A 24915-nucleotide genomic window follows, 5' to 3' on the forward strand; every position below is an offset into this window, starting at 1 on the left:
AAACCTCAGGACATTTTTAATAACCGGGGGTTAGGACCCCTAAGGGCAGGATATACCCTTTTTGCCTCTATTACAGAGTGGCTCTTCTGAAGCACTGTCAGACATGATATTGGACTAAAAGACCATTGCTCTGATTCAGCGTGTCAGTTCCTTTATTTTTTTTTCCTACTTTCTAAAAAAAAAAAAAAAAGGGCAGAAAAAAGTTTCAGGACTTGGCTTTTCACTATGAAGAAACAAAAATAATGCAGATAAGGCCAATTTTCTTTCCTTGGTAGATCACTTTTAAGTCCAATGCACACGTAGTGACTGATCACCTCTAGGAAAAGAGGATTAAGAAGTTCTGGATCCACTGTTTCCCTGGAATACAACATTAGGAGTTGATGGCTGTACCACAAAGGAAGAGGACTGTTCTGTTTTCCCCTGTCTACTCTACCCCTCTGAAGTAGTCACACTTATCAAAATACAGTGAGTAAGGGTGAAACACACAGGCATGATATTCCAGCTCAGTCCATTGTCTGGTTTTCTTGATGCTGTTCCCCTCCAATGGGTCATGTGGACTTAACTGCTCAGGAAAAAAAAAGTCAGCACTATTTTCAAGTCAAAAGAAAATTTTGGAGTCCTGTTGAAGGGAAAAAAAAATATATTTTTGTTCTTCCCCTCCAACAGGAGCTCACACCTAACATGGTCAGACTTCTTTTAATAGAGGCAAAACAGTAGGCAGGATATTGTGTGATCCCTTTGCTACTTTAAAAATGGAATCTTTACCTTCCACCCAAAGAGACAGACTTTCTTCATAGACTTCTGGCCTTAGTCTGATTTCCTGTATAACAGAGCTCATAGGATTTTCCTTGTATTATTTCCTGCTTCAAGTCCAGTAGCTGAACTTAAACTACAGCATATCTGCTAGGAAAACATTTACTTTTGATTTAAAGATGTCCAATGATGGAGAATCCACCATAATCCTTGGTAAATTGTTCCAGTGATTAATTACCCTCACTGTTAAAATCTGACATCTTATTTCCATTCTGAATTCATCTAGCGTCAACTTCCTGCCACTGGATTTTGTTATTTTTTTGTCTGCTAGATTAAAGAGCCCTCTATTATCAAAATTCTGTTCCCCTTGTAGGTACCCATGAACTGTGATCAAATCATCCACTGAATCTTCTCTTTGATAAGATAAATAGATTGAGTTTCTTGCATCTTCTCGCTATACAGCACATTTTCCAATCTTTTAGACATTCTCGTAGCCCTTCTCTGAACCCTCTAAAATTTATTAACATCTTTCTTGTATTGTGGATACTAGAACTGGACACTATTCCAGCAAAGGTTGCACCAGTGCCAAACAAGGAAGTAATATAACCTTCCTACTCTATATTTTCCCATTTAGACATCCAAGCATCAAATTAGCCCTTTGACCAGTGTCATACTGGTAAGCTAACATTCAGCTAATTATCCATCATGATATCAGTGACCTGTTCTCTTGACAAAAGATTGGGGGAATGGTATATAATCATTTGTAAATTTTAAATCACTATTCATTTTTATATTTTTCCTCTAATAAAAAACATAAAAAATTATATAGCACAGGGCTAAGAAGTGATACCTGTGGGACACAGCCACTTGATGATTCTCCATTTACAATTACACGTTGAGACCTATTAATCAGTTTTTAATCCACCTAATGTGTGCCATGTTGATTTTGTATTGTTATAGTTTATTAATCAAGATGTCATGAGTACCAAGTCAAATGCCTTACATAAGACTATTACATCAACACTACTACTTTTATCAATTAAACTTGTATTCTCATCAAAAATATCAAGTTTAGCAATTTAGCCAAGATCTACTTTTGATAAATCCATGCAGATTGGCATTAATCACCCTCCTTTAACTCTTTATTTGTTGAGTCCCCTATCAGCTTTCCATTATTTCATCTGAGATCGATCTCAGGCTGATGGGCCTATCTGTGTCTGTGCAAACAAAAGGGGAGCAGGAGGAGAACACTTAATGAAAATTAATAAGAGCCTTAGATGCGGTGTCTGAGAGTTCTGGAAGAAGTCAGGACTTGGTCTACACATGGAGCTCTTCAGGCACAGAGCCACACGTGAAGACACTTATTCCAGAATAAGACAGTCTAAAGCTGCTGGCGCTAAGAAAATTAGAGAACCACTCCTATGGTCTCATACCACCAGATCATGCAAAGACAGAGGTGTAGTGGCACTGGATAGGGAGCCATAAGGAGACTCTCCCTATGGGACTGTCACCTTATCAGCTGATCTACAGTGGCTTCAAATGACAACGTTCAACGCCAACAGAAACATCCGAACCCCCTTCCCTTAGTTAAGAGCTGTGTTTGGACGAGGTAAGTACAAGAGATTGGAAAGGGGAGGCAATAAAGAGATACTTCAGCTCTCCTATCAAAGTAGTTGGAAGCATACAGCCAATGTAGCCAAGAACCATTTTACGTTCTCTTTCATTTCAGCAATTGGAAAGTAAGTTCCCTGGGGTCATCGAAATTGCTGTGCTAATTCCTTCACGGGAGACCCAACTCAATAGTAGGATCAGCCTGCGCAGCAGCATTATCACATTGATAGGCGTTACTTGTGCAACACCAGACATCGCAATGGATCCGCTGCTAAACGCTGCCACCTTCCAGCCTCATGTTAGCCACCCCTGTTCTGCATTTCAGGGGAGAGGTTTCGTTGCTTTGATTTGCCAGGCTTTGCCCCCGGACCGCAGCAACCGGTGCACGTCTTCGTCAGTCCAGCAACCGGCAGGGTGCCCAGGCCGCCGGGTCACGCGTCAGCCCCGCAGCCCAGCCTCCCGCATCCCCTGCTGGGTCACCGCGTAACCACTGACCAGCCTCCCCCAGCCGGCAACGCGCACGAGGGACCCCCCGGCCCCGGCCCCCCGCAGCGCCCCCCTCTCGCGAGTCGCGGGCCCAGGCACCGGAGCGACGCCAGGGACACGCGCTGGGACGCGGCCGGTCTGGGTACGTCACTGCGGCCCTGCGCCCCCGGTCCGAGACAGCATCGCCCGACGGCGTCACGGGCGCAGGGAGGGGGACGAGACCCCCGCGCGCTCGGCCTGGCCTGGCCTGGCGTGCCCCGCCCCCCCCGGCGTTCCCACATCTGCCAGGTGACCGCGTCTCGCGGCCGGGGGGGGGGAGAGAGAGAAAGAGAGAAGGGGGGGGGGTCTCACCTGTGCCGGGCGGGGGAGCCGAACCACTTCTTTCCGCTTCGCTTCAATGGCAGGCAGCGGTGATCAGCTGCTCATTCGCTCATGGGGCGCATACACCGAGTCACGAGCGTAGGCCCTGCCCCCGGAAGTGAGCGAATCGGGAGACCTTCTAGTTTAATGATGGGGTTTTTTTAAATGACAGGTGGCGGATGAGGAGGCAGGCGATTGGCCTCCCAGGCCCACGTGACAGGACCAGGCCCTTCCCGCGAAGTGGCCACGGGAGAGGTCACGTGGGCGGCGCCGCATAGCGCCGGCCCAGTCACGCCGCCGCGAGGCGAGGGGTCACGTCGGCGGGGTGGAGCGCGGCGGACGGGCGGCCCGAGGCCCATGTGGAGGGGGAGCTGCAGGGCGAACCGCCAGCGCCGAGGAGGAGGCCGGAGCCGCATCGTCGGGCCCCGCACGCACTGAGCGCGGATCCCGGGCCCGCCAGGCCGCACCATGAAGGGGTGAGTGCGGCCCCGAGCTCCAGCCCGGCTCTGAGCCTGGTGGGGCCCGGCCCAGCCTCCCCGTGTCCCGCTCAGTGTCGCCGCCGAGCTCCCGCCCGGCATCCCCGGCTGGCGGCGGCTCGCCCTGCCTCTGCCCTGGCCGGCCGGGGAGCCCCAGGCGCCGCGGGATCAGTAGGGGGAGCCGCTGGGCCCGGAGTCTGCGCGGGCTGCCGGGACTGGCGGCGTGATCCTCCCGCGCCCGGCCGGGGGCCAGCCCTGCTCCTGGGCCGCCGCTCCCCAGCGAAGCTGCACAAACGCCGAGACGTTAACCGCTTTCCAACCGTCCCACGCGCCTTGTCCGCCCCTCGCCGTGACCCGCCACTTCCCGGCCAAGTCCCCGCTTGGGTCCCTCCGGGCAGCCCCCTTCCCGTCTTCCAGCTCTTTGCGCCCGGCTCCGGTGCGTGCTGCTGGACCGGGCACTTGTCTTATGGATACCTCGTGTGTGGAACGGGCTAGAGAAAACTCAGCTATTGAGTTGCAGTAGGTGCTCAGTGTTGAAGTAATGCCCGTTAATGGTCTGTTGGGTAAACAGTGATACTTCTCTACAGGAAGCTCACAGCACCTTGCTCTTCGAAAGTACCCCACCTGCGCGACAAAAGCAGCTCTCCTATTCCTTGTCTCACCTTATCTGCTTTACTACAGAAATACTGGGTGGAAGAGCTGGTTCCTTCCATTCTGCTGTTGAGAAATGCAGATTATCGTTTTGTGCGGAAGTCTTTCCTGTGAAGTTATCTTGCCAAATTGATATAAAAACGAATTAGTTCTAACATACAGTCTCCTTAGTTCCTTTCACGATAATAATAATAAAGATATAACCAGTGTTATCAAATTGGTACCTGGAAGTCACTCAGCAAAGTCCTGGATTGACCTGCGTTGGAAATAATGTTTTATCTTAAAATGTTGCCTGCCTGGGCCAGGTAGAATTTTGTGTGACTGCTTTATAGGGAGGATTGAAAGGATGGTGTAATTTCCATGAGTATTTGCTTTGATGTAGCCTTTAAATTCCATTCACATTTCGTTGAGGTTGCAGGACATGGATGGATGAGAAAGAGCTATGTTTTGTAGCTAACAATGATTTCTGCAGTGTAATCTGTTTGGAGTCTCCCTCCCTTTCTGGTTGTCTTGTGAAAATGTAGCATAGGGATTTCAAATGTGGTAAATGAAACACTGATTCCACTGCTAAACAGAGGCAACATGGTCTAGTGCTTTGAACACAGGACTGGAAGTCATGAGACCTGAGTCCTGTTCCCAGCTCTGATGACCTGTTTATGTGACTTTGAGCAAGTCATTTCACCAGTGTCTCAATTTCTCTTTCTATGAAATAAGGGTGTTCCTAAGCTGTTTTCCAGAGGTGGTGTTGCAAATAATTACTGTTTGAAAAGTGTTGTATAAATGTCAGATATTACTATTCCAGTTCGGCAGCTTAAGGCAGGGTGAATGATCTCTGAAGTACTTAGGTTTTTAAACCCCCTTACCATTTGTTATTAACTTGTTAGCAGTTGGGATGCGGTCACATAACCAAGTTTTTATCATCAAGCAGCCTTGGTATCTCTCATTTTCATGACTAGTTTCAAACACTTTAAATAGTTTTCGGGGACTGAGTGAGTGAAGCTGAGAGATTAAAAAACATGCTCCAAAACTTAGACATCAGGTAACAATGTGGAATGGTTCCATAGAAATGCATACGAATAAAAGATTGCCCAACAGGAGTGATGGATTCCTGTCTCTTTTCCCACTCCCTTGGAGCTAGTCAGAGTTACCTTATTTGGCATAGGCAAGTATATGGGAAGGGCAATAGAATTGATCAGCAAAGGTGAGCCAGCAGTTGCCATAGTTATTAAGGTAGGTCAGCTCCTTTGTTGCTGGAGCTAGAATTTTGTCTTTTTCTTCTCTTTGTAACCCATCTCACAGATTTCTACAGCTTGGCTTTTCTCTGACTCCATGTTGATTGTGAATCAGGCAGAGGAGCTATTTGGGCCTGGATACGCTACGTGTATGTCTGTGCACGTCAGGGCAGACCAGACTGGGGTCTCTTGGCAGGATATAGTTATAGGCAGTACTCATAAGTGTGTCTGAGAGCTGCACTATCCTTCTAGTGCAGCTCTGTCGAGTTCTCTGTACTCTTGGCTTTCAGTGGCTTCTGAGTTTGGGGCTCCCATACAAGTAAAACACCCCACTACCACCCCTCCTAATGATTTAATACTGAATTTTATGTCCCCAATCCTGCTCCGTTCAGGTCAATTCAGGAAGAAGCCATTCACAGTTCCCTAATGTTCTTGACCCTTCAGATCTAAGGAGGCAGTGGCACAGTGTATGTGGTTTGTGGCTCTTCTCCCCAATCACTCCGAATTTGAAAGAACATGCAGCAGTGAAGCTGCCTGTGCAGTTGCTTCATGTCCTATGTGGAGTCTACCATATCATTCAGTGTGGCCATATCATCAGCATAGGCCCAGAACCCCCTCTGCTGAGAGCAAGGAGAAATTAATGAGAAGTTAAGGGGTCTCTGCTGGCAGCTATTGTGGCTCCTTGGATTCCAGCGAGTGAGCCCACTGTCAGCTTCTGAACAAGTCTTCCACTGCTGGTGCTCGCAGAAGTTCCCATGATTTTCTTCTAAGGAGATCTAGGTTACTGGGGGGAGCCTCTTCCCATTTTAAAACTCCTGTCCATTGGACTTTCCAATGCTGGAAGTTCTAGCAGAAAAATCCCTGTTGCTGAGGGATATTGCATCAGATGGCCTCCTCTGGAGAAGAGCTATGGTTTCTTTCGAGGAGGATGTGAAATCATCTAGGTGTGAAAAACTGTTTTCTCTGATTTGTTGTGTTTTACAAGAGGTTAACCAGACTTTTGGAATGGTAATTATCAGGATCTCATTTGTTTTTCTGAAGACCATGATCGTATTTGCTTTTCTCTCATCTTCTACACCCTCCCCATTTTTTCATGACTTAAGCCATGTCTACACTACAAAATTAGGTCAACCTAACTTAATGTCAGCATACAGCCACTGCAGTTATTAAATCGCTTGTGTGTGCGCACACTTGGCTCCTTGTATCAGCCGTGCACATTCTCTCCGTTAGTGCTTGTATTGATTGTACTGTCATTGTGGGGTGGCTCCTGAAAGCCAGTAACAGTCGATGTAAGCAATGCATTTCTGCGCTGACACTGCGTTGACCTAATTATGTCGACCATGACTCTATGCTGCTTTGGGAGGTGGTGTTACTAAATTAGCGTAGAGAGGCACTTACATCAGCAGGAGCCAAATTTAAGTGAAGACCCTTCCAGAGCTAGGTCAATGCAATGCAGTTTATGTCGACTTAACCCTGTAGTGTAGACCGGGCCTTACTCACTAAGTTTATCCAATGTAAAGGTTATCTGCAAAACTTTTTCATGTTTGTTCACTTTGCAGCTTGTGAAATTGATGGTCCATGGAGATCCAATTTTGTTTCCCTTATTTTTGCCATAAACCCAGTTTTCATTTTTTTTTAATTAAAAATATTGGTTCTGATTAGTGGGGGAGGGGGGAACTTGAGTGAGAGGAACTTGAACTCCACCCCCTGTTGACCTCACTGTTTGCATGCAAAGCAGATGCGAATAGCATCCCTTTCTCTATATCACACTCTGTTATACTGTTTTGTTAAAGTTGTTACATTGCTGCCTCCAAGCAAGGACTATAGAAAGGGAAGTTCTCACTGACTTGCAAGAGCTCAAATTACAACTTGCTGATTAACATTTCTGTGGGATTTGTAATGTGTCAGAAAATAAAGTTATACCACCTGCTGAGGCAGAAGGGGTGTAGCCAAAAGGCAGACTTCAAAGAGGAATGAGAAACAGAAGAGCGCTTTCTCAGAAGCTCCATCTGTGGCCTTAAGGACGACACTATAGGTTGATTCAGATGTTATGGCATTGTCCAGGACGGTGTTTCTCAAAGACCGGTTTATGGACCAGCGCTGATCCCTGAGATCTCCTTGACACAGTTTAGGAAGGCAGCAAACTGCTCCCTGGAATCAAAAAGGTTGAGAAACACTGGTCCAGGGGACCCAACTGAAATCAGGACCCTACTATGCTAGATACTGAACACATGCATAGTAAGCGACGGTCTTTGCTGCCTCCCATCTCCCAAAAAAGCTTTGAAACTTGGAAGCCTTGCAGATGAACTCTTCCAGAGACAGCTATGGGCTTATGGAGGTGAGACTACAGTTGGGAACATTGAATATAGGCCATAGAAGTGGTGGTAATATGCATGAAACCCCTGAAGAGCACATGACGAATAGCTATGGCTAGTTAGTCCTCAGATGAGTAGGTATTGAGGAAACTTGTAAAGCCCTAATGCCTGAGGATACCAAACTGCAGATCAAGTTTGTGAAGCCTTGTGCTCACATTGGACTCCTTGGTGCGCCTGGACAGGTAGGCTACCACAATAATACAGGAATGTTCTCGTTCTTCATTTGGCTAGGAAAGTGAGTCCTGAACTGAGGACCTAGAGCTGGTAATCCTACACTTTCATCTACCTTGGGTAGAATGTGACCATCACACAACAGCCGCATTTGATACAGCACACTGCAGGATGCATCAGAAGCAACATGAGAAACACACATTTACTTAGCCCTGGCAAGCTGGAGGACAAATTTAAGCCCTATATGGGGAGGTGGGTAAGGAGAGAGCAGGGGCATGAGGGTATGGATGGGAGGCAGCAGGGGTGATGGGATGGCCGGGGCTGGCACCTGCTGCCAATCAGCCAGGGCTCCACTGTTGGAGGAGGCAGTGAGGGGCCATTGGGGGGTGGGGAGGGGGGCGAAGATTAAGCCTTGGATCGGCTCCTTAAGTCCCAAGGCCGGAGTCCAAGCCCCACAACGAGCCTGCCACCCCAAGGCTGAAGCCCAAACCCCACCAGCCCCGGAAAGGTGGAGAAACTCTCACTGGCTGCCTGCATCTCCAGCATTTTTGGCTCCAGAGGAGGGCATGGCCCAACCCCCGTTGGCAGCCCTGGGAGGAGGGGTTGCTGCTTTGCACCCCCCATTTACCCACAGGAGGCTGTGGCCTCAAGAAAAGCCCACAATTGGCTGCATTTGAAAAATGTTGCGGGGAAGAGGAGTAGGTGTGCAACCCACAGATCTTCAAGGGATAGTTGAAAACAAACTGACATTCCCCTGAGTAACCTGTGTGCCTAGCAAGAAAGCTAATCTGTTTAAGAAAACTAGAGGCTCTTCTGGCTTTGAAGGAGATTCTTGTAACATTAAGAAACTTGGAATTTCCCTTTCCCCTCTTTATGGTGGGTTCTAACTGGTTTTCAAAGCTCTGAATATTGACTGTCACTGAAGCTTCTCATCATGATTCATGTTTCTGGGAAATGATTTGAATTCCTTTTGAACTGTAAACTGGCATAGCATTGCTTCCTTTGAATACACCATCAAGGGGACACATTCAGCCCTGGTGTAAGCAGCTGCCAGTGAGGTGAGTGGGACTTGTCAGTTCCACCAGGGCCAAATAGGTTTTTTACCCACCAACTTCAAATCTCTAGTTTGCACAGTAACACCAACTCTGCGCTCCCCTATGTATGGTTTTCAACCCATACCACAATGAGTTGTAATTAGATCTCAGGGGGAAGCAGGCTTGTATTTGGCAAGCACTTGAAAGAATATAGGGCAGTGATCTTGAGAGTGGAAGTGTTCATGCCAGTGTTCTGGGCAGGCTTCCAGTTTCAGTAACTATATAGCACCTCACTAAATTCCCACTCCTATTTCAATTTGATCTAGAATCCTTCTTTGTGCATTGTCAGCAGCTGCATTAGACCCCAGAAGTGGTGGGTACCCTTCAATAGTGAAGTGATTCCTTTACATAATGTTTGTGGGATGAAAAGTGATGGAAAGATCAAAGTTTCTCTGAAGTTCAGCTTGTTGCTAGACTTATAATTGTAAGACGAGGTTTCTCAGACATCCTTGTAACTTAACTCTGGAAGTTGAGCTTGACTTTTTGAAAACATGAAGTAGACTCTTTTGGACATTAAATGAAACAAACACTTCTGCAGTTTGAGATTTTTATTTTATTTTTTTAAATCGCAAGTGTTGATGAAGAAGAATGGTGTAGTATTTTTGTCCAATGGACCCAAACTCCACCAGACTTGAAGTTGCATGTATTCTGTGACACACTTTCCCTAAACTCTATAGTGAGGCCCCTTGAATTTCATCACATTGTGACACTACACAGTGGAAATTCTTTGTCAGCTTAATTTAAATAGTCAGTGGATATTCTATTATCTAATTTAGTAAAAAACAGTACAGTCCTGACCCTTTGCTTTAATTTGGTATTAAACTATTAAACAACTATAAGGTAGAAATTTGGGAGTGGGGTATCAGAGCAAGAAATTTTGGCATCTGGGTAGGGGACAAATGGGACTTCTGACAACTGTATAGGTGACCGAGTAGTTTGAGATTATGGGATGAGGACATCAGGTGGATGTTTCTGCTAAAATTATTAGTGAAATGTAGGTTTCGATGTTAACACTCCATTAAGATAGGGACATTTCATCTCATTGATTGTTTCAGGCTGTCTGAAGACTCTAGTATATATGACTGCATCTGTTACGCTAGAGCAGTGGTCTCCAACCTTTATACACACAAGATCACTTTTTGAATTGAAGTGCAACCCAGGATCTACCCTGCCCCTTCTCCGAGCCCCTGCCCTGCTCACTCCATCCCTCCCCTCTCCATTGCTCACTCTCCCTCACCCTCACTCACTTTCATGGGGCTCGGGTTCGGGAGGGGATGCGGGCTGTGGGCTGGGGCCGAGGGGTTCAGAGTGTGAGAGGAGGCGCTGGGCTAAGCCTGTGGCAGGGGTGGGGTGCAAGCTCTGGGAGGGAGTTTGAGTGTTGGAAGAGTGGCTTAGCTAGAGTGGTACAGCTGTGCCACTGTAGCACTTGCAGTGCAGACATACCCTGAATTTGTCTTTAAAGTTTTCTTCACCACCATAAGGGATAGAAATTCTGCAACAAATTACGTGAAGGGTAGAATGCACAGAGATGGCTTCCTCAGGATATATTAAAAATGAAAACTATTTACTTTTCTTAAATACCTTGGGCATAGAATAGTTTTTAGCAAATAACGAAAGAATGCACATTCATTACTAACATTTTTTTTCAAACACTATACTTGTGTTGTCACTGATGCAAATTAAGAGAAAAGCATGGCCAAATAATATTTCTGTTGTCACACAAGATATAGGTTTTGTCCGAGATCTGTTTGGTCTAGGGCAACTTTACAAGTCCTTAGATTTGAAGACAAAAATCTTTCTGTGCAGACTGACCTTTGCAGATGGTGAGCTTCAGCATGTATGTGCTGAATGGTCTCTGTTCTTCACGCAGTTATGCTGTCCTATCTCTCCCTAGACAAAATGAATCTATTTTTCTTTGTCCACAATTCTTCACAGCTAATGCAGTATATGTGATTTTCAGATTTTTAAGGCCTATTATGGAAGTTAGATATTGTCCACGCAGGTGCTCTGAAGAGCAGTGTTGGGCCAGTTTGAGCTTTGAAGTCCTGTGCAAACTGGAGGAGCATTTGGAGAGAGAGGCCTGTGTGGTGAGAAATGGAGGGCCAAGCTCTCCTGCAGTTCATGAAGGTTTTTGAGGTGTAATTTATGTGATATACACTGAAAATACGCTTTCAACAAAAGATTCCTCTGTGGCATTGTACCTGGTCCTCTCTGTTCTTGCTGGCACTGACTTTTCTAGATGAAATCCAGTTACAACTGCTATCGAACTGGGTTTGATGCATTTTAAAGGACTATTTGCAAGCTGGTGGATTTTAGAAGAACCATGTCTAGAGCACTGAGTGAATGTTTAGATGAGACCCTGCACTAATGGCATGTTAGGTATTTTTGCAGCAGTGAAAAGAGGGGCTTGCAACATCACCGCTTGCTCCAGGGTAAGTCACCTTGGTTCAAGCCTTCCTTTACACTGGTGCAGTGCAATTACGCTGAGGAAAAGGAGAGAGAGGTTGCACTGATGCTGATGCACTAGTGCCAAAATCCTTAATGTAGACATGCTCAGAGTAGCCTAAGGCAAAAGAGATAGCGGTGACATAGAGGGAATGGCAAAAATTGTGAAGGAGACAGGAAAAATGGGTACTTTGTGGAGTAGCTCAACAGGGCCAGTTGGTTCCCAGCCATTCCTGCTTTTAATACGCTCAGATGTCTTAAAATAAGCTATAAAGTAGAAGTAGGGTGATATTAGCTGGAATATTGCGTGCACTGTTGGTGTCATACTCTAAAAGGGAGATAGAAAAACTGGAGAGGGTTCAGAAACAAGCTACAAGAATGATTAATGATCTGGAAAACACACCTTACAATGAGACTAACCAAGGTTAATTTTATTTAGTTTACCAAAGGAAAGGTTAAGAGGGGGCTGGATCAGTCTATAATTATCTACAGAGGGAGAAGATACCTGATATTTGAGAGCTCTTTAATCTAGCAGGCAAATATATGACAAGATTTAGTGGTTGAAAGTTGAAGTCAGTAAAGTTCAAATTGGAAATAAGATGCAGTGGTTTTTTTTTTGTTTGTTTTTGTTTTTAACAGTGAGAGTAGTGCCAAGGAATGCAGTAAATTCTCTATAACTTGAGTTTTAAAAAGCCATGGAGTCTTGATTTAAAAAGATAAGATATGCTCTAGTAGCTTAGCCACAAGTTTTTGGGCTCAATGCAGGAATCACTAGGATAAAACTATGGCTTTTGTTATGCAGGAGATCAGACTCAGAAGGATCATTATCATCTAAGCCTTAGAATCTATGAATGAAACATCAGCCTTGCAGACCTTGTGAATGCTACAGTAGCTGTACAGAAATAATGCACGCTTTATAAAGTGTGTTTGGGCTGCATACACTTCTTAAAGTGTATATATTGGGGGTTCTATTCCTGAGTCCCTAAGATCTGTAGTAGCTCTTGCAGACTATAACACTATGCTTAGAAAACAAAAACCTAAATTCCTTCATTGCTGGTGGTAGTTGACTTGATAGTTAATTAAGATGGATATTGTACCTAAAGTGTTTAAATACAGTTGAACTTGTGAGTAGCTAATCAAGAGACTAAAAAATTGTTTGCTTAAAGAAGTTGATCTCTTAATAAAACATGTATCCTGCATGTTTGGGGCAGGGTACTTGAAGACAGGAGGGTGCCTAGTTTAGCAGAGGTCATACTGGTTTTACTCTATTCTGCATATGTCACCTATACTTTTTTCCTTCTTCCAAAGACACTAACCCATGTGAACAGCTCCAGCTGTTTGGAAAGAAAAAGCACAGGAAATAAAAATTCTAGAGACGTGTACTTACCTCGAACCTTGCCAGCCATATGGCTTTGGTCTTCCTGAAAACAAATTGTTATAGAGTTTAAAAAAAAAAAGCTAATGGTGTCACTTGGGCAGAAGAAAATTCTAGTTGTCTATACATTAGTCAATAAAATTGAGGCTGTAGACTACTCTGGAATCATCCATGCTTGCTCCTCAGTCATTACACACAATGGGCTTGCAGCTCCCTATGTATAGTGATGTCCACTTGGAACAGGTTTTTTTTTTTTCTATTATGCTAGTCCTTGCTAAAGCTGTTGAAGCATTCTTTTAAGTCCCCCTCCATAGCTTCGAGAGACATTAACAGGGATGGTGGGTATGAAAAGGGTATCTTATTTCTCCTCAGTATTGTTCATAATGGTATTTCAAAAGTTGTAGATTACAGTCACAGTTCTGTTTATTTAACATATTTAACAGCAACAGTGACTTTGACTGTAATCTGTGACCTTTCCCCCCCAAGCAGTAGTTCACCAGCATGTTAAAACAGATCTAGCTCAAGTGCTAGTGGCAATATTTTGTGCAGTCTCCAGGACTCTCTGGGAAGGAGGTTTAGGGAGGATCTGCCTTTCATATGTTAATTTGACTTCTCTTAAGTTTATCCACTAAGGACTTTTGTTGAAAATAAGCACAAATTCAGGACTATCTTGTTAGTAGTTGGACTTGGGTAAGGAGCTTATTCTGTACGTTGAACAGATGGAGAGAGGCAAGCATGAGGCTGGCACAGAGACAATTTTAGTGAATCTGTGGTAAAAATTTAAGGGGAAGGTTTGAAAACTAGTGCCACTTGGCTCACAGGGAGATTCTGACATTCTCTTGTCATGTTCTCCTTTTGCTCTCTTTCTCCAATGCTGCCACAGCCACACACACACACACAATATTTTGTGGAGTGCCAGCCTTGTGTAACCATTTCAAGACCTTTAGCATCTTCTGAATTTATGGTACTGATTGGGACTTTTTCTTGGTATTAAAGCAGCTGCCCGCAAAAGAGGGAGTAGGAGCTGTGTGTGCGTGTTGACCCCACACCAATGATTCAGGTAGCTATTCAATTGGTTGTTCAGCTAACTAGCCCTCTATGTATAAATAAAATGCCTGGTTTTAACTATTTGATATACTTATAAATTGTGGGTTTGTAGAGGTGTTAAGCATGTTTTGATTTGTTCCAGTAGCCGGATCGAGCTGGGAGATGTGACGCCACACAACATTAAGCAGCTGAAGAGGTTAAATCAGGTCATTTTTCCTGTCAGCTACAATGACAAGTTCTACAAGGACGTGCTGGAGGTTGGCGAACTAGCCAAATTAGGTACAGTTTTTGTCAGTAGTTTGGGGGTGGGCTGAAGTATTACCCTCCTCTGTTCTTGGTATTTGTGACACTAGCTCCTCCTGTTCTGTTAAGCAGTGAAAATATGCTTAGCTCTGTATGAGACACAGAAGAAGCCACAGTCCCTACCCTAAAGAACTTGCAGTCTAAATAGGGTCTCTCTTTATTGGGAGTAGGTGTTCTGTCCATTACCAGGGGAAGCACAGGAAGATGTACATGGAATCTCACCCCTTCTTCCCAAGTGGTTCATTGGCTGGACTTCTGATTAATCAAATCCTTTGACATGAGCACCACAGTGCAAACATCGCCCAGAAAATGTTAGCCAAGATTTAACATTTACCTGAATGTTTCTTGGAGCAATGTGGAAGGAGTTAAGTCATATGGAGATATGTCCAGTTATCTGACTAAAAGTTTTATTGTATTTTAGGGAGGAATATAATTATCCATGTTCCCCGGAAAAAGTGGCTGTGGGGAAAGAGAAGTGAAGGAAGACAAATGAAGGATAGGATATTTATAAGACTTGAGATTTCTAAATGACCAAAACTTGACTGTTTCCCCTCTCTGGCAGCATATTTCAATGATATTGCAGTGGGTGCGGTGTGCTGCAGAGTGGATCACTCTCAGAACCAGAAGAGACTTTACATCATGACACTTGGATGCCTGGCACCCTACCGAAGGCTAGGAATAGGTAAGGCTATCTGCATTTTGATCTGTGTCTTCAAAGAAACATGAGTCTTGGGCCAGCCTACTGAATGCTTTTCCAAAGTTTTCAGTTCCTTTGATACAGCAGAACTTAATGCTTTATTAGAAGATGATTCCTGTCTTAGGAAGGGAACTGTGGGAAAGAAGAACTTGGTTTATAGCAAACTCTGCTTTCTCTGTCCTGTGGAAGTGAGACTGCACTTCTATAGTGCTTTCTAACTCAAGATTTCAAAGGGCTCTTTATATATCAAGGCTAAGACCCTCCCTGTGATGTAGGTATTCTATTTTATAGATTAAAAAAGACTGAAGCAAAGAGAGGTGAAATGACATGTCTTAGGGTCTCACAGCCAGTCAGTGGCACACGTAGAAATATAACCTGCTTTTCCTACTGGACAATGCTCCTTCCGTTCACCATCACAATAAGTTAACTCTCCCTGTTTGAGAGGAGCTGCTATCTTCTGTCTACATCATGGTGTATAGTTTGGGGTTTTTTCCAGCTTTTTCTCCCAGATCTATGGGCTTCTCATATTAATCCAGGCCTTTTATTTCCATTAAAATGTTTCATTGGGACAAACTGAAGCCAAAAATGAAGTTTTATTCATTTAAATTATTTGTTACCTGCTTGTCAGGTAATGTTAATAATACTGCCAATGCTATTGCTTAAATTTAATCGCATTTTTTGCTCACTTTAAGGCCCTAGAAGCTTGCTTGTGAAGAAGGTTCTCCTATCAAATCATTGGTACCACATAGAGTTGCTTATGAGCATTGCTAGGCTTTAAGCTTTTTCTGTTAGCTTGTAAAGCATTAAGGCATTTTCTTAAAAGAAATTATAAAGAATTAGACTTTGCGAACAGTCAAAGGAGAGAAGATAGGCCTATTAATCTTAATTTAATTTGCTTAAACTCTCTGCATCTGTTCACCTATGGGGAAAATACATCACAAGGTGTTGGGAGGCTTAATTCATAAATATGTAAGATGATTTGAAATCTTTCATAAAAGGTGGTACAGAAGAGCAAACTAATATGTTCAGTAATCTTTTCTGTTCTAAGTATGTTTCCTGGTCTTCTGATGTGAGGTTTCTCTTCTTTTTAATGTCTTCTTTTGCAGGGAGTCGTCCTTGTGATTGATATTTTTAAGCCTCCCTGAGGCCTTTGGATTTGGGCAACTTAATTTTAAGTTACTGTTTAAAATACCCAGTGTATAAATTTTAATGTTCATAGCAGCCTCAAATAACACTTAAAACATGAACTGCAGTGTATAGTATGCTAATTTCAGAGTACAATAACAATGCTCTCAGCACTTGCTCTAGGAATATGTCATATGAACTCACTAAGAGCAGTACATCCCTGCTTAGGGAATTAAACAGTTATAGAGCTGACTGCAAACATTAAACTGATTTGGTTGCACATTTGTGGAGTGATTAAGTCTCTCTTTATTCCTTGGCAGGAACTAAAATGTTGAATCACGTCTTAAACATCTGTGAGAAAGATGGCACTTTTGACAACATCTATCTGTAAGTAAATTACACTCTTATTCTCCTGGGTTTGGGAGAGGCTCAATAGGAGAGTGAGGAGGGTGCAATATCATTTCAGTTTCAATTGCTGTGGAATGATGGGTCAAACGTGGTCCCATCTTACAAGTACTGCCCAGCCAGTCAGCACTTAAGTTCTGGGTTTGTTCCAGGCACTGCCCAGTAGCAGAAGCTTCCCTAGTTTTGGAAGGTTTCCTTCAAAAGTAGTGCTGAATTTTAAAGTAGGGCTGTCGATTAATCACAGTTTAACTTATACAATTAACTCAAAAAAATGAATCATGATTAATCGCAATGTTAAACAATAGAATACCAATTGAAATTTATTAAATATTTTTGGATGTTTTTCTACATTTTCAAATATATTGATTTCAATTACAACACAGAATACAAAGTGTACACTGCTCACTTTATATTATTTTGATTACAAATATTTGCACTGTAAACAATATTAAACAAAAGAAACAGTATTTTTCAATTCACCTCATTCATAAATTCTAGGACTGGAAGGGACCTCGAGAGGTCATCGAATCCAGTCCCCAAGTACTGTAGTACAATCTCTATCATGAAAGTGCAACTTAAAATGTGTTTTTTTTGTTATATAAACTGCACTCAAAAACAATACAGTGTAAAACTTTAGTCTACAAGTCCACTCAGTCCTACTTCTTGTTCAGCCAATCGCTCAAACAAGTTTGTTTACATTTATGGGAGATAATGCTGCCCACTTCTTAATTACAATGTCACCTGAAAATGAAAACGGGCTTTTGCATGGCACTGTTGTAGCTGGCGTCACAAGATATTTACATGCCAGATGTGCTAAAGATTCATATGTCCCTTGATACTTCAAACGCCATTCCAGAGGACATGCTTCCATGCTGATGACGCTTGTTTAAAAAAATAATGCGTTAATTAAATTTGTGACTGAACTCCTTGGGGGAGAATTGTATGTCTCCTCATCTGTTTTACCTGCATTCTGCCATATATTTCACGTTATAGCAATCTCTGATGATGACCCAGCACAAGTTGTTCGTTTTAAGAACACTTTCACTGCAAATTTGACAAAATGCAAAGAAAATACTAATGTGGAATTTCCAAAGATCGCTACAGCACTTGACCCAAGATTTAAGAATCTGAAGTGCTTTCCAAAATCTGAGAGGGATGAGGTGTGGAGCATGCTTTCAGAAGTCATAAAAGAGCAACACTCTGATGCAGAAATTACAGAACCCAAACCACCAAAAACGAAAATCAACCTTCTGCTGGTGGCCTCTGACTCAGATGATGAAAATGAACGTGCGTTGATCCACACTGCTTTGGATCGTTATCGAGCAGAACCTGTCATTAGCATGGATGCATGTCCTCTGGAATGGTGGTTGAAGTATCATTTTTGAATGCAGGGTTTTTTTTGTACATAATTCTACATTTGTAAGTTCAATTTTCAGGATAGAGATTGAAAAATACTAATTGTTTTTTACAGTGCAAATATATGTAATCAAAATAAATGTAAAGTGAGCACTGTACGCTTTGTATTTTGTGTTGTTTTTTTAAATGTAGAAAACATCCACACATTTAAATAAATGATATTCTGTTATTGCCTAATAGGGTGATTAATCACGGATTAATTTTTTTAATCGCCTGACAGCCCTATTTTAAAGCACTGTAACTACATGCTAATGGCCAAGCAGCAAGATTGATTAAACAATGGGCAGCATTAAAAAATAAACAAACATTTACCACACTGATATCTCCTCTCCTTAGAGTAGAGAATACTACAAATCCTATATTAAATTAAACTGTCACAGGTGGTAAGTGTCTATAATGATACCCAGTCCACTCATGTACATTAAAACACCAGATCACTAGAAACTGTGCTTTCAGTCCTCTGCTTCAGAGCAGTTGACTGAATCTTGAGCCTCCACCAGGACTGCTGAAGACCCTAGTGTGTGGAATGTTTAACAAGCTAGTATGTCCTGATGGATTGGTCACTGCATTAGCAGGAAGCTGGAGCAAAGACCCTAATGGGAGAATTCTCAAAAATTTACTGTGCTGACTCTGGCTAGTAGTGACTAATAGGAAAAGCATTGTAGAGGAGCATGTTTCCAAACTAACTAAAGTGCTTCCTGCTCTCTCTTCTCGGAGGTAGTGGCCTATCAGGCCCATCTTTAAACATTTGTTAATTGATACTAGTTTTCCTTCTCTCTCTTCAAATTAAGAAGCTACAGTAATGTGCACATTGGAAGACTGATCTTAAATATCTGCTGCTGTTGCCAAAAAAAAGGGGAGGGGGCCCTACATAAACTTTCTCTCCACCCACCAAAGTACTGTACTAGGATGGGAGATGAATAGCTCGCAAAGATGGGCACACCAAATACCTGTTAAGGGTGGCCATATTCTTGGTTTTGCTGGCACTTGGGCCAACATCTTCAAATTTAGGTCCTTAACTTTAGGCAACCAATGTTCAAAAACATGGCTTTATGTCAGAAGTGTGAAATGCCCTCTTAGATGTTGACCATTGCTGGAGCTGTGGACTCTGTTTTTGTTCCGTTGGTTCCACATCATGTCATTTAGCACCTTGATATGTGAAAGCAGTGATTCCCAGGCTTTTTACTAAGGCAACCCACCAGCTGCATTTTGTCTGTATTTGCGACCCACCATTACATAAATGCACCCTTCACCCTGACACAGCAACCCTAATCCCAGCCCAGTTGCAGAAGGGAGGCCCTGGGGTGGGGAAGTGCTGGAGAGCAAGCTCACGCTACTATGGTGACTCCTGTCCCACCGGGCTTTGCTCCAGGCATTGATGCATGGGTTTGCAGATGGTGGAGCTTGGAGTTGGCCTAGCCTCTCAGGACAGGAGCCACTGCTGCGAGGTGAGTTCAGGTCTGGCTCACTGTCCAAACCTCCAGACCTCCCCTCTGTCCCAGGGTGAGAGAAGTGTGTGTTTGCCTAGGCCAGGGCCCTGTGATGGGTTAATCTGGCCCTGGATGTGGCAATGCATCTGGAACCTTGCTACAATCCCACTGGTGGGGCTGGGACCCACTATTTGGGAAATGCTGTACTAAAGCATCTTGATCCACAAACACCTGGCGTGTCTGTTCAACTCTGAAAATATTTAGTTAACAGATACTACTGAGCCAGCAGGAGTCGAAACAGATCTTTTTTTATAAGACCCATGACAGAAATTAAGTCCCCTAACAGTTTAGCATAGAAAACTAAAGGCTGTTTAGGGGGATTATCTGCCACCTCCCCAAAAGTTTCTGTTCTCCCAAGCTTTGTAAAACTCTAAAGAAGAGGGAGAAATGTTTCCCAAACCCCATAGAATCTGTCTATGCTACAAAAACTATTGTATTGGAGGGAAGGTGCTGTATTGCAAAGCCCCAACCATATCTGAACAGTCTGGTCTTGCCTGTGTGGATTGGGCCAAGGCATGTGTTAATACCATCAGAGCACTCTTATGTTGTGGTAGAATCCATGACATGATGGTCATTGATAAGCCTTATTTTACTGTAGTGTTTAGAGTGTGTTACTGAAGGAAGTTACACAATCAAACTGCAGTAGTGTCTCCAATGAAACTAGGTTGTATTGTTATATTTCACAAAATATCTGCCACTAGGGTGACCAGATGTCCCGATTTATAGGGACAGTCCCGATATTTGGGTCTTTTTCTTAGATAGGCTCCTATTACCCCCCCCACACACACACACCCTGTCCCGATTTTTCGCACTTGCTGTCTGGTCACCCTATCTGCCACTTTCATTTCAAGATAGGTTGAAGCTATTGAGCTGATACTGTTAATACTTAACACTTCATATTATCAAAGCACTTTATATGCTATCTAGTTGATCCCCACAACAGTTCTCTCAAGAGAGGAGTTAGGTTTATTTTACAGATGGGGAAATAGAGGCAGAGAGGTGAGGTGATTAGCTAAAAGTCACAAAGGAAATCTCTGTTAGCACAGGATTAGATGTCAGAAGTTCCTAATTCTCAATTCTGTGCTCTATTAGACCATCACCCCCTCACCTCAATCATAGGGCCTAGTCTACACTGACAATGCTAAAGTGCTGCAGCTGCGCTTTAAGGTGCCTTGTGTGGTTGCGGCGCAGCACTGGAAGAGAGTTCTCCCAGCGCTCTAAAAAACCCACCTCCACGAGAGGCGTAGCTGCCAGCACTGGTGCACTGTCTACACTTGGCACTTTACAGCGCTGAAACTTGCTGCGCTCAGGGGGTGTTTTTTCACATCCCTGAGCGAGGAAGTTGCAGCGCTGTAAATTGCCAGTGTAGACAAGCCCTTATTCCCTATCCCTGGATATACAGTTCCTGAGTGTGTAGGCTACGTTTTATACTACAGAAAATGCTGATGTCTTTTTCTCTATCCTCCTATGTGCCCTAGGCATGTCCAGATCAGCAACGAGTCAGCAATCGACTTCTACAGAAAGTTTGGCTTTGAGATCATTGAGACGAAGAAAAACTATTACAAGAGGATAGAGCCAGCAGATGCTCATGTCCTGCAGAAAAACCTCAAAACCCCTTGTCTTGGCCAGAACGCAGATGTGCAAAAGACCGACAACTGAACAAAACCCCAATGAACACTTTCTTGCACTTGCTTGTCGCCAAATAAGGAAAGAGAGGCCTGTTGATTTTTTTTTTTTTTTTTTCCTCCCTTCCCTTCATCTTATTTTTTTTTTCTTGCCCTCTCTCCAACAAAATGTAATGCTTTTCCCAAGGATTGTCCAATCATGTTTGGGTTTTTTAGCTCTCCTTTCTGTTTGACAGGATGGGAAGAGGTGTACAGATCTCTTTAGTCTGAGGTGTGGAGGGCTTGGGTAGGCTTTCCTGAAGTCAGTTTCCTTCGGAGAGTGATTTATCTCATGCTTTCACACCGAAAAGTAGGGCCTAAAAAAATCTGTGTATTGAAAGAAAAAGCAATATCTTGTTCTTTTGAGTTCTATAATACCAGTTTGGTTTTTACAGCCCCTGAAATGTGTGAACTTCATTTTAGCAATTCTCTTGTCCCTCTTCTCTCTTCTTCCCCAGGCCCCCCAAAATGTTTAATCTTTCCAAATATTTTTGTTTGACTTTTTCTCCATCTCTTGCTGAGAAGAGCAGGCTGGTTTACCAGCACATTTATTGTGCCTGGGCTGAAAGTTATCACCCCAGCTGGTGCTACATTCCTTGATTGACCCAAAAAAGGATTCAGAGTGAGTTTTAGTTTCTTCCTTTTCAGCTACCGTCACCATTCATCCTACCCCATTCCCACCAGACTCTTGCCAGGGTAAGAGCTAAATCTAATGTCAGCAAGAAGAGCTTTGCAAAAACATGTATCCTGAGGTGAGGTGCTTGTTTTAAGAGCAAGTGAAATTCTCCAGGACTCAGCTGTCCATAAGGGGCAGTTCTTTTTATCCAGACTACTGGAATGGGAGAAGGGACTGTAAGCATCATGTCCACTTCAATTCTAAGGCAAGTGCCTGTGTCCAAGTGTTAGTTTGGTGCTAGGGATGTCAAACCTGTGGTAACAAAGAAACCTGGGATTGGAGCAAGGGTGGAGGAACCAGGCAGTGAGACTGAGAAGGGAAACCAGAGTCCTGACCCTAATCAAATAGCTTTGCAGGGGATCTCAGAAATGGCCTGGCCTCTGCTTGGCTTGCTGAGTTAATATGCTCTGTGGGTATGAAGGGATTAAGAACTGCTCTTTGAACTCCTTTGAAGACTTTTCTCCCATCTGCCAGTGATGCAGTTCTCCTCTTGGAAAGGGTGTTTCATGGCGCACCAGAGAAAGCAGCTCAGTCTGGAACATCTTATGGGATTTGGAAAATAGGCTGACTGGCTTCTTCCTAGTACTGTAACGTAAAAACTACAGTCAACTTTTTACTGAGCTCTACTTTGCATCCTTTCATGCTTCATTTGCGTTAATTTCAGTGCTACCTTGTACACGCTGTTGCCAGCAGTTACATACCAACTTGACCTAAGAGACTCCTCCAAGCATCTGGGAAATGCACTGAATTGAAACTGACCCTCTTGCCCCATCACCTAGATTGAGATTAAACTGCATTCCTTTGCCATTAGTGTTTTTTTTAAATTCAGCTGCCTGTTGAGCCCATCTGTTTCAAAAGCCTTCAACCCATGGTGCACATAGCAGTATACATCTTGTGAGCAGGTGCTGTTGCTCTGAGGCTGACTTGGGAACCAAGGATTTTGACGTTGGGGGTGTGAGAATAAGGCAGGAAAAAAATCTCTCACCTCATATTATGCAATCTACTTCCCTGGTATCAAAAAGAGGCAACCCCAAAACTATCACTACTCACCATGAGGTGCACAAAGGTTACTGAAGTGTAGCTATTTGAATACATTGATGAGCCTGAACTGGATAATTGCTCATTGACTTCAGTTTCTGGGTTTATGCTAGTTGAGTATTGGTGGTAGAACTCCCCGTTGGCTTTGTAAAAGCCTAGCTACAGTGGCCAGGGGAACTGTGTTCATATCACCCTTTGGTGGACTCTAGCTAGAAAAGTGCTGACAGTGTTTCCTTGGCCACAGATTACCTAGTTTTGTAAAAGTTTTATAGCATAGTTAGACCCTGCCTACACTGATTATGGAGGCAGTTTCAGCACCTTTCTAGCAAGAATAGTGTTGAAGCACAATTAGTTCCTCAGATGCCAGTGTGGTTTCTTGAACAGTTGTAGACAGGACTAAAAGGTGTTAATGGGGGAGAGAAAATGCATTGGAGGGTGTTCATGCAGCACAGCTATAGTTCAGACCATAGCTGTTTTTTGTGCCAAGCCAAGTGATCTCGATTCTTCTAGAATTCAGCGGGAAGGGTTTGGGTTGGGGAGGTGAGTATAGGGGTGAGCTTTTTAGGACTTGCTGTTGTAGGCTTCCATAAATCAGTGGTTTGCAGGCAGTTTTCCTGCAGGTTTCAAAAGCATAAACGAGTCTGGTGTCTGGACTAGCTTGGTTTGTCTCTGTCCCATTTTTGCTTTGGGCTGCCATCAGTCTATGAATGTATCCCTCAAAAAAAATTCTTAGAACTCCCATTCCACAGCAAACCACTCTCACTAACTTCCAACTAAATAATTTATAGGAAGTGGAAGGGAGAGAAACCAGAAATCAAGGCTCCTTTTCTCAGACTATTAGTCTTGGAAAACGGTTTTTTGTACGCTTAAGCACACACATAATAGGTTTAATCTAAAACCTCTTCAAAAGCTCCATCCCATACCTGGGAAGAAGAGCAATAGTTCTGGCTACCAAACGGTTGTATTAATATTAGTGTACCCAGACTGTTGGGTGTGGAGGAGAACTTACTCGGTGCTGTCAGTAGGAGACACTGGAACAGTGTTGAGTATGAGTTTGTCTGCAGTAAATTTCTGTTACTTCAAATGTTACTGCAGCAGGACCTCCCATTAGCTTGAAAATAACAGCATATGCACAACAATTAAAAAAGTTAGAAGTGTCTATGAAATAATCACCAGCTCTTCTGTTCTGGATAAAGAGCTTGCAGGCAAAATTTAGGCTGTATACATGCAAGTTGCTTTTAAACCTCTCTACAGTTGGTTATGTCATCCATCAGTTGAACCATGAAGATAATGTCCTCCATAAAGAGACATTCACTACCAGGAAACCGTAATATAGGGGCAAGGGAAAAGAAGCACCCAGAACTATGTCCCTCATTTGCGGGGGCTGGAGTGTTTTGGTTTTTTTTGTATACACAAATGGGCTGGGTTTACATGGTGCAGTTAATAGTTAAGCCTGCCGATTGAACATGACATGCTGTTACAGCTAAAACAAATAAGTGATATTGTGTTAATTCTTGATGGTGCCCTGTGATGTCTAGTAAATTTGAACCAAAAACCCCCACTGTTACATTCTCCTCCCCTGTGCTGTGATCCAGGGTCAGCAGCTATGCACAGAGTCTGTTTTGTAATGTGTGTGCTGACTTGGATGTTTTTTTGGAATCTGCAACTGCCTCGTACTGAATATGGCTAAGATTGCCCCTGCCTCTTGATTAGGACTTTGTCTGAATGTGCCGGTGCACTGTGCAGCTTACAGATGCATCCTCAATGTTACGACTTTTAAATTGCAAGGGTAATCAAATTCTTTACAAATATGATGGTCCATTTTTAATCTAGATCATTGCCCTTGTACATCAGGAGCATGTTTTGTTTTTCTCAAACTCTTGAAAGTAAAACTTTTAAAAATACTGTTCAGAATAAACGTGCACTATTGGAGTTATGTCATCCATGATTTGTCTTGTGCATTTCTTGCAACTTAGCTTTGTTTTCCATCAATCCTTGGTCTGTCTGAAATCAGGTGTGGGGTTT

General features: G+C 43.4%; 2 protein-coding genes across 4 annotated transcripts in view; one reads left to right on the plus strand and one right to left on the minus strand.

Moving 5' to 3' along the window:
* ATP6V1A (ATPase H+ transporting V1 subunit A) overlaps positions 1-3380 on the minus strand; it is a 39845-nt gene extending 36465 nt beyond the window's left edge. For both annotated transcript variants that reach the window (XM_042852200.2, XM_005292722.5), the window contains exon 1: positions 3202-3380. The gene's annotated coding sequence lies outside the window, so the exon portion shown is untranslated. The remainder of the gene's footprint in view (positions 1-3201) is intronic.
* A 70-nt stretch (positions 3381-3450) lies between these two features.
* On the plus strand, positions 3451-24833 carry NAA50 (N-alpha-acetyltransferase 50, NatE catalytic subunit). Of its 2 annotated transcripts, none has more exons than XM_005292725.5 (5): positions 3451-3686; positions 14222-14355; positions 14942-15061; positions 16522-16588; positions 20991-24833. In XM_005292725.5, exons 1-5 carry the CDS (start codon positions 3679-3681, stop codon positions 21169-21171), a joined length of 510 nt encoding a protein of 169 aa, XP_005292782.1. In that variant the 5' UTR covers positions 3451-3678; the 3' UTR covers positions 21172-24833. The 2 variants fall into 2 exon arrangements, with proteins under 2 accessions (XP_005292782.1, XP_005292781.1); XM_005292724.5 differs by having other exon boundaries at positions 3525-3686; positions 14219-14355.
* Positions 24834-24915: the final 82 nt, after the last annotated feature.

Source organism: Chrysemys picta, chromosome 1 (genome assembly GCF_011386835.1).
Source record: "Chrysemys picta bellii isolate R12L10 chromosome 1, ASM1138683v2, whole genome shotgun sequence".
In the NCBI taxonomy this organism is placed as follows: Eukaryota; Metazoa; Chordata; order Testudines; family Emydidae; genus Chrysemys; species Chrysemys picta.